The 18,534-nt window shown below is 35.1% G+C and overlaps 1 protein-coding gene across 1 annotated transcript in view; it reads right to left on the bottom strand.

Annotated features, from left to right (window-relative positions):
• Window positions 1-18,534, bottom strand: part of LOC150099497 (coiled-coil domain-containing protein 6-like) — a 185,062-nt gene that overhangs the window by 95,772 nt on the left and 70,756 nt on the right. Inside the window, exon 4 of the mRNA XM_090403510.1 lies at window positions 12,146-12,303. Within this exon, the coding sequence (XP_090259636.1) occupies window positions 12,146-12,303 (158 nt within the window). The remainder of the gene's footprint in view (window positions 1-12,145; window positions 12,304-18,534) is intronic.

Here is an 18,534-nt window from a genome sequence, read left to right as displayed (position 1 = left end):
CAGCTATCGATGCCATACATTCATTCCTCTAATTTTTCTTGGGCACTCTCATATCTGTAGTCTTTTGATTAACTGATCTAACCCAACTCTAAGATTCATAAGGTAAAATTAGTTTGAACACTTGCATGGAGCTAGTTTAGGAACTATGATATGTCTGAATTATTGAAGACAATGTTCCTTTCTTATTCTCTATAAATTTATTCAGTCGACATACCAGTATACCAGCTTTGTTTATTCTGTTGTTTATTTCCATATTTAATTTGCCATCTTCACTAAAAATTGTGTCTAAATAGCTGAAATGTTTTACTTCATCTACAGTTTTTCCCATTCAGGATGCAGTTGATTCAATTTTCTTGTGTTCATAATTACATAAATATAAATATAAAAACTGTAGCTAAAAGTTCATACTATTAGTATTAGTTTCTTCCAGTATCTAAATTTATTTCTCTTAAAATAATAACAGTTTCTCCAAATTATTACAATTGATTTATTAAATTCACTTATATTAATCCGAAAAATAAGACAATGGAATTGTAATAAAAAAAAAGTTTAATTAAATATAATTATTCACATAAAATTTGATAAAAAAGTTCATAAGAAATACACTTTTTTTCACACACACAAATTAAGTTTATCTTTTGAATAAAAAAAAAGTATCAAGCTTGACAAACAAAGCAAAATCCTTTGTTAATTCTTGAGATTTTTAGTCTGGTATAAATTCCCATGTAGACTGTCAAATTTTACTGACAACGTACAATTTACATGTGGAATACAACATGCAAAACTAGAAGAGATTCGTATTCAATAAAATTTGACAATGATTAGTCTACATGTGTTATTCATGCCAGACTTAAGAAGCTGAAGACAATGTTCCCCATCTACAAGAAGCCTTTGTTAATCTTTTTAAGATTTAGAAAATAGTTCCCCACAACAATATGTATATACAGTCAGTTCAAACAGAACTACTTGCTTTACTTCAAAACAAGCATAATCAGAAAACAAAAAGGATAAACATGTCATACTTCACCATAAAAATTTCATAACCTTGGTAGAGAACTCTAACCTAACAGTTTAAAACAATTCTTCACATAATGAACTATTCCTAATTTTGTCTCCAGAATACTATTTCTTCCTTGTCTCCAGTACTATACTACAGAGAATCTTAAATTGTGCAAATATCACACTATATAGAATACTGTATAAATTTCTCACTTAAAACAATTTATATTATTCTATCTTCAATTCAAAATATGTTCTAGCAACAACTTAGCATCGACAGAAATAGTAGTCCAATTACGAAATTAAATAACTTTCTCCAAATTGTATTACAATCAATCCTTCGAGCAGTCTTCTTTAAGATTTATCTTCTAGTGGTCTGACAGAAACTCTTTCAGATAAATCTACTGGTATTTCTTCACAGATGTTTACTATGAGTTGTGCTGATTCCTCAATGTCTGTGCAGTCCTCACTTCAAACTGCCAGTCATCAATTAAACTTAATGGGCTGTGCTTGTACAGGTAGGATGAACAATGAGTAAAAGAAATTTTCAGGTAATAAAAGCATTTTTTTTTTAATATACAGTTCTATTAAAGTAAAATATGACGATTTTTTGATACTGCTGACTGAAAACGAGTGCCGTTCTTAAGCTTAAAAACTGTCAACTTCATGTGTTTTCTTCGCCATTATGAAACATCACTGAAAAACATTCATACTTTATAAGTTTTAGATTTAAAAAAAAAACTTTAAATCTTATAAAATGATTTATTAACATATTTTTATGCCATTTTTTCAAAGGAGATGAAAGACAAGTGAATTTTAATATGATAAATTAAATTTTATAGAGAAAGAATTATTCCTATTATCATAAAAAAAAGTCGGCCTGGTTGGCCGAGCACTTAGCGTATCCACTCTTCAGCCAAAAGGCTGCGGGTTAGAATCTCGCCGTGGGTATGGACATTTGTGATTGTCTGTGGAAATCGTAATGGTGGTGAGGGATGGTAGATGGCATTGGTGTAGTTGCAGTTAGTTGTTGGTGAATTGAGTGGTGGAATCAGGGAGTTGTGGAATAGGTGCCCTCCCTCGATGAGTCTTTGAACTCCCTGGAGGTGTCATGTAATAATAATAATAAAAGAAAATGCATTCTGTATTACGTTACTGCAAACTGGGGAGGGAAATTAATGTGTTTAATTATTTTAATTACCTTCCAATTTTTCTAATGTAACATTGCTTAATAAGAAATGTCAGCTAATATATTAACACATAAAACAGTAACTTGGGGTGCTTAAGGGTCAAAGCTGTATAACTGAGAGGAGACCTCCACATAGCCTTTAAAGGAATGCGAAGAACCGACCAGGGCTTCTGACCTAATGTCCAATCCTCACCTTCTCGTGGTGCACCCTGTTGGGTATCTACTTGGATACTGAACGGACGAGGATGGGCTGGCAATTTGGGATTTAGCCCACCAAATTGTATTCTTATTGGTTAAACCAAAATATAGAATGATGGTACAACATGACAAAATTTCATGCCGGCTGGGGCGTCGCCCGGTTAAACAAGGCCCCCGTTGTTTTCGCCAGGGAACCAGGGCGAACAGCGAAAAGTCAGCTACTGGAACAAATCTGAAAATAAACCCCAACTCAACATCACCAGAGTTAAAGATCGGTACTAGCAACGTAAGAAGCCTGAACGGCAAAGAAATGGAGCTAGCTGAGGAATTAGATAAGTACCAGATCGACATAATAGGGGTGACTGAAACAAAAAAGACCAAAACTGGTGAGATCTTTCTGAGCAATAAATACAAAATGTTATATTCAGGCAATGATAATCAAGGAAAAGAAGGAGTAGCCATAGTATTCAACAAAAAATACGAGGCTAATCTTCTTGAATGGCAGTCAGTCTCAAGTAGAGTAATGTGGGCAAATATGAGAATGGGGAACTGGACAATGAGACTTATTTGTGCCTATGGTCCCACAGAAGGTTCTACTAAGGTAGAAGTGGAGGAATTTTTTGAGGCTTTAGAAAAAGCAACTGACACAATGAAAAATGAAAAGTTGGTCCTTGTTGGGGATCTAAATAGCAGAGTAGGGAATGATTGTGAGACATACAAAAATATTTTGGGAAAATTTGGAGAAAAGAGCAAAGCTAATAATAATGGCAAATATCTGTTGGATTTCTGCTCAGGACATGGACTGGTTATTACTAACACCATGTTCCAACATAAAAATGTGCACAAATTCACATGGAGAGAAGAGGCTAGGAATAAGAAAAGTCTCATTGACTATGTTATTGTTGATAGTGATGTTTTCTCCCTGGTGCAGGACACCAGAGTGTACAGAGGATTTGAAATTGGAAGTGATCACTATTTAGTCTTGAGCAGGATAAAATTGAATTTCATATTGAAAAGAATAACATGTAAGAAAGTGTTAAAGCGAATAAAAGTTGAGCAGCTCTCAGATGTGAACTGTAGGCTAAAATACACAAAGATTATTGAAGAAAAAATGAAAGAGTTTGAGAACAGGAATCAACCCTTGGAGATTCAGTGGCAAACTCTGAAGAAAACATTGATTGATTCTGCCAGAGAGGCATGTGGTGAGGTTATCTGTAAGGATAAAAAAAATCAGAACTCCCTGGTGGACACAGGAAGTTAAAGAGGCAGTGAAGGAAAAGAAGAAAGCATACCAAAAGTTCCTGTCAAATAAGTCAGCTTGTGCTCTTAGAGAATATAGAGACAAATGCAAGAATGCTAAACACTGTGTAAAACTAGCTAAACAAAAGTCATGGGAAGACTTTGGCAAGAATATAGAAAATAAATATCAAGAAGGTGGCAAAATATTCTGGAGGTTGTTGAAGAAGCTTAAGAATGAAGGAAAGAGTGCTGTAAAAGGAATTAGAGATGATAAAGGTGACATGAAAACGAGAGAAAAAGATATCCTTGAAGTATGGAGTAATTACTTTGAAAAACTGCTAAATGAAACAAGCAGTGATGACAGCACAGTGGTAAAAAACACTGACCAGGCATGCAGTCAGGAATACATATCTATACTTGAAGTAGAAAAAGCCATCAAAGGCTTGAAATGTGGAAAGGCAGCAGGAGTAGATGATATTCGACCAGAAATGCTGAAGTATGGTGGTATAAGAGTCTTACAGTAGCTGCACTGCATAGTTCAGAAAGCCTAGACAGAGGGACGAATTCCCGATGACTGGAGTAGAGCTCTCATAGTACCCATATATAAAAAGGGAAATAAAACTGAATGTGAGAATTACAGAGGTATTTCCCTACTGAGTGTTCCTGGCAAGATCTATGCAAGTATACTTGAGAAACGGTTGAGAAGAATTGTGGAAGAAAAGCTTGGTGAAGAACAAGCTGGATTCAGGCCAAATAGAGGCTGTCAGGATCAGATCTTCACTTTACGACAAATAGTCGAGTAAGCATGGGAATATAACAAAGATCTGTATTTAAGTTTTGTCGATCTGGAAAAGGCATATGACAAGGTGCCAAGAGAGAAGCTATTCAATACGCTGCAGTTATATGGTGTCAATGGGGCATTATATCAAGCAATACTTAGTCTTTATTTGAGTTGTAAGTCAGCAGTTAGAATTGAAGGAAGTACAGGAAGATGGTTTAATGTTAAATCTGGTGTGAGACAAGGATGTACATTATCCCCTCTGTTATTCATTATCTATATGGATCACATTATGAAGGAAAGTGGTATTAAACATGATATCAAAATTGGAGATGTTAATGTCAGCTCTTTGCTTTATGCGGATGATGTTATACTTCTAAATAAATCTGCTACAAGTCTGCAAGATTCTCTGACTAAATTGAATAGCTGTTGTAATAGATATGGTATGAAGGTCAGCAATAAAAAGACAAAGACAATGAAAATAGGCAGAATCATTGAAAATGTCAACTGTGTTGTGAATGGAGAACCTGTGGAACAAGTAAAACATTTCAGCTATTTAGGCACGATTTTTACTAAAGACGGTAAATTAAATATAGAAATAGACAACAGAATCAACAAAGCTGGTATGGTGGGAAGTCAATTGAATAAATTCATATGGAATAAGAGAGAAATTAGTCAGAATACTAAATTAGCTGTATACAAGACAGTGTTCAAACCAGTTTTAACTTATGGATCTGAGAGCTGGGTCAGATGTAAAACACTTGACCAAAGACTAGAGACCACAGATATGAGAGTCCTGAGAAAGATTAGAGGCATGAACAGATGGCATCAATGGCAATATCATATTAAAAACGAGGATATTAGGAAAGAACTTGACATTGTCAGCATCCAGGAATGTGTTAGCAGAGCTAATCTCAGGTGGTATGGTCACTTAAACAGAATGAGCGAGGAAAGATTAGCAAAACAAGTGTTCTCTGCCAGGTTGGCAGCAAAACGACCCAGAGGAAGACCAAGATATAGGTGGATTGATACAGTACAAAGTGCTTTAGACGATAGAAATATAAGATCTGATAATGTTGGAGTCTTGACAAGTAACAGACTGATTTGGAGGAAAATTGTAGATAGGAAATTAATAATGATGTAATTTTTTTCATGTAGTACTATCATATCCTGTACACCCCTTGAGGGTACATGGCAGGAATTTGATGATGATGATGATGATAAAACAGTAACTGAATGAAAATTGTCAAGTACTCCACATTTTCATATTTCTGTATGCACTGCCTATTTTCATAGTTCTGGTCTTTTTATTGCCGATTTTCATGCCAAATTTGTTATGGCAGTTATTCAATTTAGGTAAGGAATCTTACTTGTACTATTGGATTAATTTAGGAGTACAGTCAAATTTCATTACAGCAAACACTACTATAACAAACTACTGAACAGTCCAAAAAACGATTAAAATCAAGTTTATAAAATTGCTTGGTATCTTTAAAGTCCTTAACAGAGTTTGACTCTGTTCACTGGGAACTCAACCTTCTGATCAGGACTTCCAGATGATGCAGTGCAGCCAGTGTAAGACTTTTGTACCTTCACATTAGAGCATTTCTGGTCAAATATTATTCACTCCAGCTGATTTCCCACACTTCAGACTTTTGATGACTTTCCAGCTGAAGTACTGATATGTACGTCTAACTGCATTTCACTTCAATATTTTCTAATGCTTTTCTGTTACTTCTTTTTTTTCATTTAACCCTTTAACTGCTGAGAATATATTATTACATGCTCAGAAATACACACCTGCTTTGTTGAGCCCGTATATGTATGTTTGGCACGCCTCCAATATTCAGACAATTTTTTAGTGTGGAAAGAATCGTTGTAAGATATTCAAACTTCGAGGATAGGTTCCACCATCCATTGCCAACCAATTGAAGTTTATTTGACTTGGGTTTCTGTTCTTGTATGACATCTAAAGAGAAAAATTTGAACTGGTGCAACTAATCATATGCAGCACGATGCCTAAACCACGAGACTGCAAGGATTTCAGGGATGTCACAATATGGCGTCTTCCAGTAAATATCCGCGTTATCTTACTGATGATCAAATTTATGAATTGTTAACAACAAATGAGTTGGGAGAAGAATTGTCCGAGTTAGTGAACTGTGTACTTCAGATGAAGAAGATCTTGGTGATGTAAGTGTTACAAGCGAGCAAGATAGTGACAAAAGTCTCGATATGAATGTGCGTAAGCGAATGCGTACCGAAGATGTATTGTTCGAGTGCTGTGATGATGCATTTACTTCAAGTGTACACGAATTTGATAGCAGTAATTCAGGAATAATCATAGGTAATATCACTGATGATTCTTCAGCTTTAGATATTTTTGAACAATTTTTTACCATAGAACTAATGACAACAATAACTGATGAAACAAACAAGTTTCATACCTTCACCACAAATAATAGACCATCTACACCATCTTCATGACTAAAGCAGTGGAAAAACACCACCACTCAAGAACTTTATATTTTTCTAGCTATTACACTGCTAATAACAAGGGTAAAAAAACTTAAAATTTCTGAATATTGGTCTACAGATCCTTTCCTCTCAACCCCCCCAGTTTTCTGATTTGATGGCCCAGGACAGATTTTTGTTGTTACTTAGATTATTGCATTTTCATGATAATGAAAATCAACCTGAAGGAGATAGATTATATAAGTTGAAATCTGTAAGTCTAAGAAAAAGTTTCATTGAAATGTTCTACTCCTTTCAAAATTTGTGTATAGATGAAAGTCTTGTTCTTTTCAAAGGTAGATTATCATTTGTCCAGTACATTCCTTCAAAAAGAAGTCGATTCAGAATAAAACTATTTCTCATCTGTGACTGTGAAACAGGTTTCATCACATATTTCATAGTGTACACTGGGAAGGACACAGACATCTTCCTGAGCGTGACCTTGGTGTGTCGGGTGCAGTTGTGAAAACACTTATGATGAAATATTTACATAGGGGTCACACACTATGGATCAACAACTGGCATTCCAGCCCTCTACTTTTCGACTGGTTGCAAAAAAACAAGACCAATGCATGTGGTATACAGTCAGGAAAAATAGAAAGGGAATGCCTAAATTTTCACAGAAACTAAATAAGGGACAAATAAAAGCAAAACATACAGACAATATTCTTGCAATAAGATGGCTTGACAGGAGAGAAGTTTCTATGCTGACAACATTGCATGAAAATGATGTTACACAGACGGACAAAAAAGATCGACAGATAGGAGAGAATATTATGTAATCCACCATTGCCAATGGTGGATTACAATGCCAACATGGGTGCTGTAGACAGGACAGATATGATGGTCACTTCTGTTGAGTGTATGAGAAAAACTATGAAGTGGTACAAAAAACTATGTTTCCACCTTCTGGATATGACCATACTAAATTCCCACTGTCTCTATAATGTAAAATTTGGAAAAACACAAACTTAGCAGACTACCAACTCATGCATATCGGAGAAATAATTCAAAAGTACCATATCCCAAGAACAACAGGGAGGTTGAAAGGACGTCCATCACCTGGAGATCAACCAGTGTCCCAAAGAAAGACATTTCTCTTCTCTTGTACCTTCTACTGAGAAGAAGAATGCAGTTCGAGTTCGTTATGTCTGTTCCAATACCACTCTTGAGCAGAAGAAGCGTTGTGAGAGCTGGGAGGTTCAAAGGAAGTTTGTGTATATGTCCACCAAATGTGACGTTGGACTCTGTGTACAGCCCTGTTTTGAAAAATATCATTCCATGCTAATTTTTTAGGATTTTCATACCCTGGCACTTGGTAGGCTTAATAATAACTGTGTTGTAAATAATAGTACTCTTCATATATTTTGATTAATTTCTACATAAATTAATGTGTGCAATTTGCATAATCAAGTGGACACCCCTTGATTATGCAAATTTTATAAAACACTATTATTGCCATTTTTATGAGTGAACAAGTGTATATCAAGAATGTATGATGCTGTTCAGACTTCTCAATATTTAGTAAGAATTTTAATTGATTTTATTTATAAATTTTTTGCAAAATTAATTCAGCACACGGGACAATTTCAGTAGAATATAAAATCAGCAGTTAAAGGGTTAATAATCTGTTAAAGCAATTAATCCAGATGTCTAGAACATTTTTATCTTCAGTTTTCATGACATTTTGATTCCTTTCAGCTGGTGAAACAGTTTAGAAATCACAATGATTTCTAAACTGTTCCACCAGCCTCCAGAACATTTTTTTCACCTTCCTAATATTCATAAGTCTTCCCATGACTTCTGCTCAGCTATTTTTACACACTGCTACTACTTCTTACACTGTCCTCTGTATTCTTTCAGAGTGCATGCCGACTTACTTGCTAGGAACTCTCAATAAGCTTTTTTTAAAAAATGCAACTACTTCTAACTTCTTGAGTTCTGATTTGTGCAGACATCTTCAGTACATATCTTTCTGAATCAATGTTCTCTTCGGTCAGCCACTTGGTCTCCAAGGTTTGGTTCTTTTTTTTATTTAGACTCCTTTTCTGAAATAATATTTGTATATTTGAGTCAATCGTTGACATCTAAAAGCTGCTTGACTTGGATACTGTTTTAAAATTTCTGTAAATTTTTTTCTATTCAACATGAAATTCATTTTTTATCTTGCTCTAAACTAAATGGTAATCATTATTATAAATCCCCATCCCTAGCTTTGGGGTAAAAAGATTTCAAATCCCCTGAATGCCTTCTCCAGGGTTGAAACTGTTCAGTTCAAATTTACATATAGACTTTATATTGATCAAATCGGCAGGCTGAGTTAATGATTAGATAGTTTCTGTAACAAACAAGCTGGGTTCAAATTCACAACAATATAGATGTGTGCAAGTGTTTGGATAGTATGGAATTTTCAATGCCCAGTACAAAACAACTTACTTATAAGTAGACCTAAAAGTGGCTTGGGGAAAAAACTGTTTAGTCTTCTGAGTAAGTTTCTGAGACCGATTGTCTAATCTTAAATGATCTACAGTACTGATATGCAATAGGTTTGTGACAGTTTGTGGATGGGATTATTGAAAAAAATTACTGATCAGTAGCATCAACCTATAATTTACAAAACTGATGTGAAAAAAATCATCTTCATCAAATTCCTGGTACCCTCAAGGGTGTACAGGATATGATAATACTACATGATAAATTTACATCATTACTAACTTCCTATCTACAATTTTCCTCCAAATCAGTCTGTTATTACTTTTCAAGACTCCAACATTATCAGATCTTATATTTCTATCATCTAAGGCACTTTGTACTGTATCAATCCACCTATATCTTGGTCTACCTCTGGGTTGTTTTCCTGACAACCTGGCAGAGAACACTTGTTTTTGCTAATCTTTCCTCGCCCATTCTGTTTATGTGACCATAACACCTGAGATTAACTCTGCTAATGCATTCCTGGATGCTGACAATGTCAAGTTCTTTCCTCATTTTTAATATGATACTGCCATTGATGCCATCTGTTCATGCCTCTAATCTTTCTCAGGACTCTCATATCTGTGGTCTCGTATTTGGTCAAGTGTTTTACTTCTGACCCAGCTCTCATATCCATAGTTAAAACTGATTTGAACACTGTCTTGTATACAGCTAATTTAGTGTTCTGACTAATTTCTCTCTTATTCCATATGAATTTATTCAATTGACTTCCTACCATACCAGCTTTGTTTATTCTGTTGTCTATTTCCATATTTAATTTACCATCTTCACTAAAAATCGTGTCTAAGTAGCTGAAATGTTTTACTTGTTCCACAGGTTCTCCGTTCACAATGCAGTTGACATTTTCGACAATTCTGCCTATTTTCATTGTCTTTGTCTTTTTATTGCTGACCTTCATACCATATCTATTACAACAGTTATTCAATTTAGTCAGAGAATCTTGCAGACTTGTAGCGGATTTATTTAGAAGTATAACATCATCTGCATAAAGCAAAGAGCTGACATTAACATCTCTAATTTTGATATCATGTTTAATACCACTTTCCTTCATAATGTGATCCATATAGATAATGAATAACAGAGGGGATAATGTACATCCTTGTCTCACACCAGATTTAACATTAAACCATCTCCCTGTACTTCCTTCAATTCTAACTGCTGACCTACAACTTGAATAAAGACTAAGTATTGCTTGATATAATGCCCCATTGACACCATATAACTGCAGCGTATTGAATAGCTTCTCTCTTGGCACCTTGTCATATGCCTTTTCCAAATCGACAAAACTTAAATACAGATCTTTGTTATATTCACATGCTTTCTCGACTATTTGTCGTAAAGTGAAGATCTGATCCTGACAGCCTCTATTTGGCCTGAATCCAGCTTGTTCTTCACCAAGCTTTTCTTCCACAATTCTTCTCAACCGTTTCTCAAGTATACTTGCATAAATCTTACCAGGAACACTCAGTAGGGAAATACCTCTGTAATTCTCACATTCAGTTTTATTTCTCTTTTTATATATGGGTACTATGAGAGCTCTACTCCAATCATCAGAAATGTGAAAAAATAAATTTATTAAATCCAATTTTTTTTTACTTTTTTATTTGTTTAGTTTTTGATTTTTTATCAGCATGCTGTTTTTTACACACAATTACTAGAGAGAAAATGCAAACAACATAAAATGTCAACCCTATGAAAAGTAATATTTCATTATCTTTGTTACTTTTACTTCTTCATTTTTACTTAATTTTTCATTGTTAAAACAAACTCTTTGTTTTTCTGCGATAAAGTAAATTTAGCAAAATATGTGCCGAAATAGATTAATGGTTCTCATCCTTTTTCATAAGTAAAGCATTGGATCCAAAATGTTACTGAAGAAATTTAAAAATGCCACTTTCTTCAAATACAACACTGATTACTCAAGTTAATAAAATTAATATAGAAATACAAGCTAGAATTTGTGCATCTAATAGATCTTATCATTCACTGCATCATTCATTAGCTTTTAAAATTCTGTCAAGTAGAGTTAAAACAAAAATATACAAGATAAGCATTAGACCTATTATTACATGGAGCATAACGGAGAGAGAGATGCAAAGGTTTTGCAGATCTTTGAAAATAAAATCATCAGAAAACTCTTTGGACCTATGATAGAGAACACAAGTGAATGGAGAAGACATAATCAAGAACTATGTGAACTCTATAGATCCCCACTTTTATCTGATGAAATCAGAGCTTGCAAAATGAGATAACTTGGAGATGGAAAGAATGGATGAAGAGAGAATGGCTAAACAAGTGTTCAAGATGAGACCTGATGGAAAGCATTCTAGAGGAAGACCAAGGCAACAATGGGAGGATAACATCTAAAAAGACAGCTGAGATAGGAATCTTGGACTAGACTGGAAGAGCACAACAAAGAAAAGAGTGGAAGACATTTGTACTTGCAGCAAAGAAGATTAGAGGTTCAGCGAGCTAAAGAAAAAGATGTTACTGAAGAAAAATAATTATTTGGCTTAATCCCTCACATTACAATTTCAGAGCATTAAAATTATCCCAATGATTTTCAATATTACTATTGACCAATATGTCACAGTCAACATAGTTTGACTTTCTTTTTTATACCAAATCTTCATTTTTAATTTCTTTACTTTAATGAAATCTCAAATAAAATTTTTAAAAAATGTAAAGTTCAAAAATGAGCTTTGAAAACTGAAGACTTAAAAAGTCAGACTTACGTTCCTGCTGTGCATTCAGAAGCTGCATTTTCAGCTTTGCCACTTCATTTCGAAGATGCTGCACATGCATTGTGAGATTGGCTGCAAGATCTCCATTATTAATGTCCCTTGGTGATGGAGGAGCTGACACTGGCTGATCTAATTTCTCTTGCAGCATCCTTAAAAAGGTGAAGATTATTGAATATTTCATTAATCACTCTTAATTAAAGCAACAAACTACAAGAACAACTAAAGTTATTTCATCACCAAAATATCAAAATTCTGTAACTTAAAAATAGTAGAGAAATAAATTACAGAAATGTCACAAAACACAACTAATTAGTATGCAACTAGATAAGTTTAATATTTAGAGTATCCTTAATCCATCATTCATAAAAGTTACTTCCAAATTGAAATGATTAAGGTCTACGTTACAGCAGTGAGTATTAATGAACAGTCAAGGTTGGAGTACTTGAATTATTAAACATTTTATATATATATATATATATATATATATATATAACTTATATTAATAATAAAAAAAAAAGAGTAAAAGGTCTACCTTGAGAGATTGTGGTGAGCCACTGGCCTTATTGCTTCTGAGTGGTAAAGTTGGATGATAATTGACAATCATGAACATACACAGTGTACCCGTTAAGTAATGAGACAATTATTATATCAAACAAAGAACTATATTTGGAATTGTCAATTACACAGATTCAAAATAATCTCCCTCCAACTCTGCATAATGTTTACATCTGTTGTATAGGTGTTCGAAGGCACGGTGGAATTCTTGAATGGGAATCTTTTTCAGTCTCTGGGTCGCACTGCATTGAATGTTACTGAAGTGCTCTCCCCACCTTCAAGGTACACTTCATTTTCAGGAGGAGGAAAAGTCTGCAGGAGCCAAATCTGGCAAATAGGGAGGATGTTCGATCACACAAATTGACTTCAAAGCCAGAAATTGCTTCATTACAAGAAGTGCATAGTGCACAGACATGTTGTTGTGCAACAGAAACTATCTGTAGTTGTGGAACAGCTCTTTCCTGATACGTTGCATTACTACAAAATAATACTGACCATTCACTGTAGTGCTCCCAGGAACAAATTCGAAGTGGATAATTTCAGCAGCATCAAAAAAAACAATGACTATTTTCTTGACAGTGATTTTTGCAACCTGATTTTCTTGTGCCAGGGAGAAGATGTTCCACACCATTCCATGCTCTGGCATTTCGTTTCCAGATCAAACTGAAAACACCAACTTTCAACACAGGTGATAATTCTTTGCAACACATCACAATCTTGATCAACTACATGGATGAAAGTTTAGCAACATGCAACCCAGTGCTCTCTCTCTGTTCGTGAGTAAACATGTGCAGCACAAACCTCGAACAAAACTTCCTTTTGTGCAAATTTCTTTCTAAGATTAATCTGGCCATTTTCTTACTGATACCAAGCTGTACAGCAAGAAGCCAAATGGCTATTTGCCTGTCATGGGCAACAATTTCCCTAGCTTTCATCAAATTTCCATTTGTCCATGCAGAAACTGGCTGTCCATAGCATGGTTCATCCTCCAGGGACTCCCACTCTTCTTCAAATGTTGAAAACCAGCAGAACACTTTGGCATGCCTCAGACAGTCATCGCTGTAAACTTTTTTTAAGGTCTTGGTACACTTCTGTAGCAGTTTTTCTCTAATTTACAATAAAATTTTATCACTCGATGGTTGCCATATAAAAACTGCTGCATCACCTGACTCGAAAGTTGCACCGGCAATTACAACACACTCTAGTGGTTCAAAACTATAAACATGCTTGCTACTTTTATTCAAAGGGCTGTCCTATAAAAAATCAATCTTATTACTTAACGGGCACACTGTGTAAAAACTATGCAAATATATAAACAACGTGAAGGTGAATAAATGGTATAAAAAATAAACCAAATTTAGTAAAGTTACAGACCACACAGAAAATTGGCATCCCTTATCTATTCCACTAAAGACCAACCACTTCCCCTAGACCTACCTGGTGTATACCAGGTCCCTTGCAGCTGTAAATTGTCCTACTTTGGCCAAACAGGCAGGACAGCAAATATCAGAATCTCAAAACACAAGGATTACATCCCATTTCACCAGTACAGCCACTCTGGGCTTGCAGACCATGCTCTGGATACTCGCCACAGAATAAGATGGAAGAAAGCCACAGTAATACACTGCAGCAAGTTCAAATATGAAAGACTATTCATGGAATCAGCCTCAGCCCTTAGGAACATGCCAAACCTCAACAAATTTGGATGCATGAGACTGCCCCAAATTTGGGAAACATTTATCAGAAGAACTTCAGTCCAAAGGCCAAGAACTACCAATATAGCCTGCCAGGGGGCACCATCAGGACTTTAGGGAAACGTTAGCTTCCTAGCTTCGGTTCTCATTTGCTGTTATGTAGTACTTGTGTGCACGTGTCTTTGTATTAAGTTCCCAAGAAGATGGCAACGTGATGTTTGCCGAAATATCGGAAAGTATATATTAAAGTTTATTTAATTTATATTTCTAGTGTATGCTGTCAATTCCTTAATTATTAGTTATCATGTTTAACCAGCGTATAAGCCTCTCTACGAGAAAAAAATTTAGTAAAATATAGTGAATAGTATTTAAAAACTATATAATGTTTTCAAAGCTGATTATGAACATTAAATAAAATTGTAAAATGAATTACTAATTATATGAAGAGCCAAAGACTTCAATGAATAATAAACAATAAGTGATTGAAATCCTATAGATAACTGGTATTTCCAAAGAAGCAGATTAGTGGACAACTCAACTCAGAAAATGATATAGTATGGCAAGTGCAAGTATAGTTCGCCCACCGTTTCCAGGTCCCTGCTTCGCGTCTTTCCAAGAATAGTCGATTCATGCTGAAGGGGAGAAAAAAATGAAGGACGTCCGAATTGGTCGCCAACACGCGAAATCACGTGCTTTATAGGGAAAATTTTCCAACTGTTATACAAGCAACAGTTAACTACAATAATCATAAAAGAGAAGTTAATTTTCCGACCGGTAATAATAAACAACTCATCCCACTATACGGACTGATTACCCTATTATCGGAATGGATTCTTCTTTTTCTGAGATGCGCAGAAGTGTCGAGGGACCTCAAATCGGTGGGTGAACTATATCCTTAAGGTGTATTGGCTGTTTTGAGAAACAATCATTCTCAGAAAAATAAATTATGAACAGTCTGTTGAAGTGTGTTAAAATAAATTATGAAGAGGGCATACAAGATGGCAGTGCTTGCTATATAAGTGGCCCTTGCAAATTTAGGACCAAATTTTATTTAATTATCAATTATCAGATATAATGTAGGTTTTAGGTTCTATGGATATTTATATCCTTAGGAGATTCTGACTGCTTAGAATTTCTGATATACATAGTTTCATTTCAGAATTTGAAAATGTTTTCAATTCTTGGTGTCAGTTTATGTTATATGGCATATGATGTAATTTTAGTTATAGGAGCTTTCTGACTTGTATTCTTTTGTGGTTAGCAGACTTGTTTAAGGCTATAGTCTGAAAGCTGTAACAACATTGTGAAAATCAAATATGCCATTTTTTTTTTGTCTTAGTTGGGTTTCTGAAATATTTACTAATTTCTAATTGGTTATAAATAAAGTTTTGTAATATATATATTTGAAGATATATTTTAAATGCTTTACAGGTGTTATGGATATAAGAACTTCAACATTTTAAAAGACAAAGTTTCTTTGTTGTGAGGGGAGGCTAAATATTGGTTTTGGTTAAGAAATGTACATAAATAGTTAGTTGTTGTGAATATAACCAGTTTTAGGAAGAGCTGCTTTAAGTATTTAATTTCAGAAAAGCATTTACAAACTATGTAAAATATAATGGATTTCTTTATACAATAAGGATGGTATGGTTCAGCTGGATGCCGAAGTTAGTAAATAATAATTGCATCATTCAATGGATCTAGCTGACCCCCCCCCCCGCCACCTTCATCTACTTTAAAATACAGTCAACCATGTGGAATTCTAATCGCTTGTTTATAATTTATTTTACACTTTAATAATCATTTACTCCACCATAATCAACTTTCAAAATACTGCTTATCCCGCTGTGTGGTTTATTCTAGTTTAATTTCTTTATATATATTGTGCAGTTTTCATGTTCATGACTGTTCATTACCATTCAATTTTAAACAGAACCAATGATCTATCTTGAGAGATCTTTTTCTCTATTATTCTAAGATACATATCAATGATTCAACTATTCCAACCTTAGATGTTCATTAATCCTCAATTACAACTTAATGCCTTCATCATGGGCAATAAGTATTCCAAAGTGGTCTTTAAGAATGGTACCATAGGAGCACTCCATTAAATATTCAGTTATCTTTGGTTGTGCAGAACCAAACAGGAGCAACATGAACTTCTGCACTAAGACCTATAGTAGATGCTACTAACGCAACTTGCTACAAACTGTCAAAACAGCTGACAAACTCTCTGACTCCCCTCACAGGACTTTCCACTTCCTATATAAAAAACACTATCCATTTTAAAACCCTAATAGAAAATCTAACCTTAAATAACACAGACATATTGGTAAGCTTTGACATCTCCTCATTGATACCTTAACACTCTTAGAAAACATTTTTCCTTCTGACATCTTAGATCTCTTTTCCTTGCCATCAATTCTGGTTATTTTTCTTGGAATTCAAACAAAATCTACAAGCAGATAGAGAGAACCGCCATGGGTTTCCCCCTCTTGCCAATTTTTATATGGAAGATTTTAAAAAACGAGCCATAGACTCAGCCCCTCTCAAACCTTCTATCTGGCTAAGATATGTAGATGATGATGTGTTCTCTATTTGGTCTCATGGTCCAGAGACATTAGACTCCTTCCTCAGTCACCTCAACAGCCTACATCCAAGAATCCAGTTTACGATGAAAAAGGAAAAGAATAATTGTTTACCCTTCCTAGACACCTTAGTTACACGCCTTCCTAACGGTACACTTTTCTTCATTGTATATAGAAAACCTACGCACACAGGCAGATACATTCACAAACTCTCCCACCACCACCCCTCTCGACAATATGGCATTATTAAAACTCTAATATCAATATGGCATTATTAAAACTCTAATATCTAATATAAGAGCCCACAATCTTTGTTTCAGTGGAACCACCTTTACAACTGAGCTTGACCACATACACAACACTTTCTTCTCCAATGGCTACAGCGATCACAGTATTAAAAAAATAATCACCCCCCCTATTCCCCGGTCTTCTCTTCAGAAAGAGTTTAGAAATGCCATCATCATACCCTACATCCGTGGCACATCCGAAAAAATAGCCAAGATTTTAAAAAAGTACAACCTACACACAGCATTTAAGCCCCACTGCAAACTTGCTACCCTTATCCATTCTACAAAAGATCAGCTCCCCCCGCTTTCAATGCCTGGAGTTAATACAGTACCCTGTTCCTGTAAGCTGGAGTACTTTGGACAGACAGGCAGATCAGCAACCATCTGTCTGGAGGAACACAAGTCGTACATCTGCAACCATGACTATGGTCAGTCAGGCCTGGCTGACCATGTCTTGGATACAACTCACAGGATCTCATGGAAAAAAAACCCCACCATGCTACATCACAGCAAATTCAAAAAAGAGAAGCTATTTTTAGAATCAGCAGCAACTCTCAGAAATCAACCAAATCTTAGTAAATATGGTTGCATTAAGCTTCCTAAGATTTGGGAAACACTTATCATCAGCGATCCTACCTTACATTCCACCTACAACTGCCCTTAGAGGGTGCTCCACCTAGATAGGACTTTAGAGTCACCCATGTGGTTGGGCTTAATATTGTGTGGTATATGTTACATTAGTTTTTTTGTAATCCCTGAAGATGTCTCAGTAACTGAGATGAAATATAGGAAGTATTAAATTCTGTTTTAATCCTTTCTGAGTGCTACATACAATCCATTAAGCCTCCAACATGATGTCCTCACAGCACTTAAGCCTCTACACATTCATTCACAATAATAATAAAGAGATTTCATGATATATTTTCAAAGGCTGGATGAAAGTTACTAGAAGGCTGTAGGTTGTTCTCTATCTGTAGTTTGGGCACCCTACAGATAGAGAGAGACAGAAGCAATTAAGAAGAATGAAGAATTCAGTTACACATTTACATTTGATTAAATTTACCAAATTGACTTCTCACTATAACAAATTTGTAGGGACCACAATGGCATGGCACGGTATGTATTTTTGTTTGTTTCGTATGATGATACAATGGCCATGAGCCTCTTTTACGGGGAGGTGCAGCACTATCTCAAATCTCCCCCCCCCATTTTATCCAGACTCGGGACTGTTTCTTAAGTATTCCTGACTGCAATCC

The sequence above is a fragment of the Typopeltis vanoorti genome, chromosome 14, assembly GCF_054136105.1.
Source record: "Typopeltis vanoorti isolate ZY-2024b chromosome 14, IOZ_Tvanoo_1.0, whole genome shotgun sequence".
Lineage (NCBI taxonomy): Eukaryota > Metazoa > Arthropoda > Arachnida > Uropygi > Thelyphonidae > Typopeltis > Typopeltis vanoorti.
Note: the sequence above shows the minus strand (reverse complement) of the source record. Positions and strands in the feature narration are given on the sequence as shown.